General features: G+C 50.0%; 1 protein-coding gene across 1 annotated transcript; it reads right to left on the bottom strand.

The window, feature by feature from the left end:
* On the bottom strand, positions 1 to 532 carry LOC149839803 (uncharacterized). Its single transcript, XM_090004240.1, has one exon. The coding sequence runs from the start codon at positions 407 to 409 to the stop codon at positions 68 to 70; it is 342 nt and encodes a 113-aa protein (XP_089860366.1). The 5' UTR covers positions 410 to 532; the 3' UTR covers positions 1 to 67.
* Positions 533 to 1,059: the final 527 nt, after the last annotated feature.

Raw genomic sequence — 1,059 nt, 5'->3', positions numbered from 1 at the left:
GAAAAAAGGTCGGCTTCACAAATTCCGGCACCGAAAAAACCAGAGAGAGAGAGAGAGAGAGAGAGTCTCAAACGGCGGAGTCGCCGCGGAATCGGCCGGAATCGACGGGCGAAACCTTCGGAGGAGGAGACGAGGCCCAGAGGAAGATCGCGGCGAGGAGGACGCCGGAGAGATCGGCGACGGCATCCTTGACGGAGCCACCGCCGGAGGGCCAGAACCCCAGCTCGTCTCCGGCCTCCTTTGCGGCTCCGGCCGCCGTGGAAACGAGGCACCCGATCGGAACGCTCCGCCTTCGCAGGAGCGGGTGGCCGCAGCGTCGCGTGAGCTCCGACGAGACGAGGGCGACGAAGAAGCAGAAGAGGAGGTGGTAGAGCTTGTCCCGCGCGATCCACTCGTCGTCCGTCTGCATCTTCCAGGCGTCCGATCGGAACTAGGGTTTATCGACGAGGGATCTACTCCCTCCGTTTCTAAGGGTTTTGGAGATCGACGGCAGATCCGATGGCCGGATTTTGGGGATCAGTGAACTGATCGGTTTCGGGTATTCTGGACCATGTGCCTGAGTTTCGCAGGAGGAAAATGCCCTTAAGAATTGCGGAAATAACTTTCGCACGTCGCTTTCTTCTCATGGAATGGTTGAGTTTGTCGTTTCTGCGACTTATTTATGGACGAAAATACCCTTATGAATTTCGGAAAGGACATGAAGTTGGGGCCTTTCCTTGCTGGAATTACTTTTTGTGAGATGTTGGAGAATGAACGGGCTTTTTTGGGAAATCAGTGTTCGTCTGCTTCAGCAGGATCCATCTTGGTAAATTTATTTATTTTTATTTTTGATGTAGAAGCGTTGAATTTATCGTGAGAATTGCTGGATACGGTTGATTGTGCATTTTTTACAGGATCTTCTGATGATCTCTTAATGTTGATTCTTTTTTTATTTTTTCATTTTATCTTTTGATGTTGGTGATAGTTTGATTCTTCTTCTTTAGTTGGCAATCTTTTGATTTGGTTCTGAACCTGCTTAGCTTTCTGTTTGTGGTCGTTAGTTCTCAGTTTGACACTTGA

The sequence above is a fragment of the Nuphar pumila genome, chromosome 4 (assembly GCF_984573655.1).
Source record: "Nuphar pumila chromosome 4, dmNupPumi1.hap1.1, whole genome shotgun sequence".
NCBI lineage: Eukaryota > Viridiplantae > Streptophyta > Magnoliopsida > Nymphaeales > Nymphaeaceae > Nuphar > Nuphar pumila.
The sequence above is the reverse complement of the archived record's forward strand: the minus strand, read 5'-3'. Positions and strand labels throughout refer to the sequence as shown.

Excerpts from the sequence above, each read along its gene's own strand:
- LOC149839803 (XM_090004240.1), bottom strand. The coding sequence starts at position 409 with ATGCAGACGGACGACGAGTGGATCGCGCGGGACAAGCTCTACCACCTC.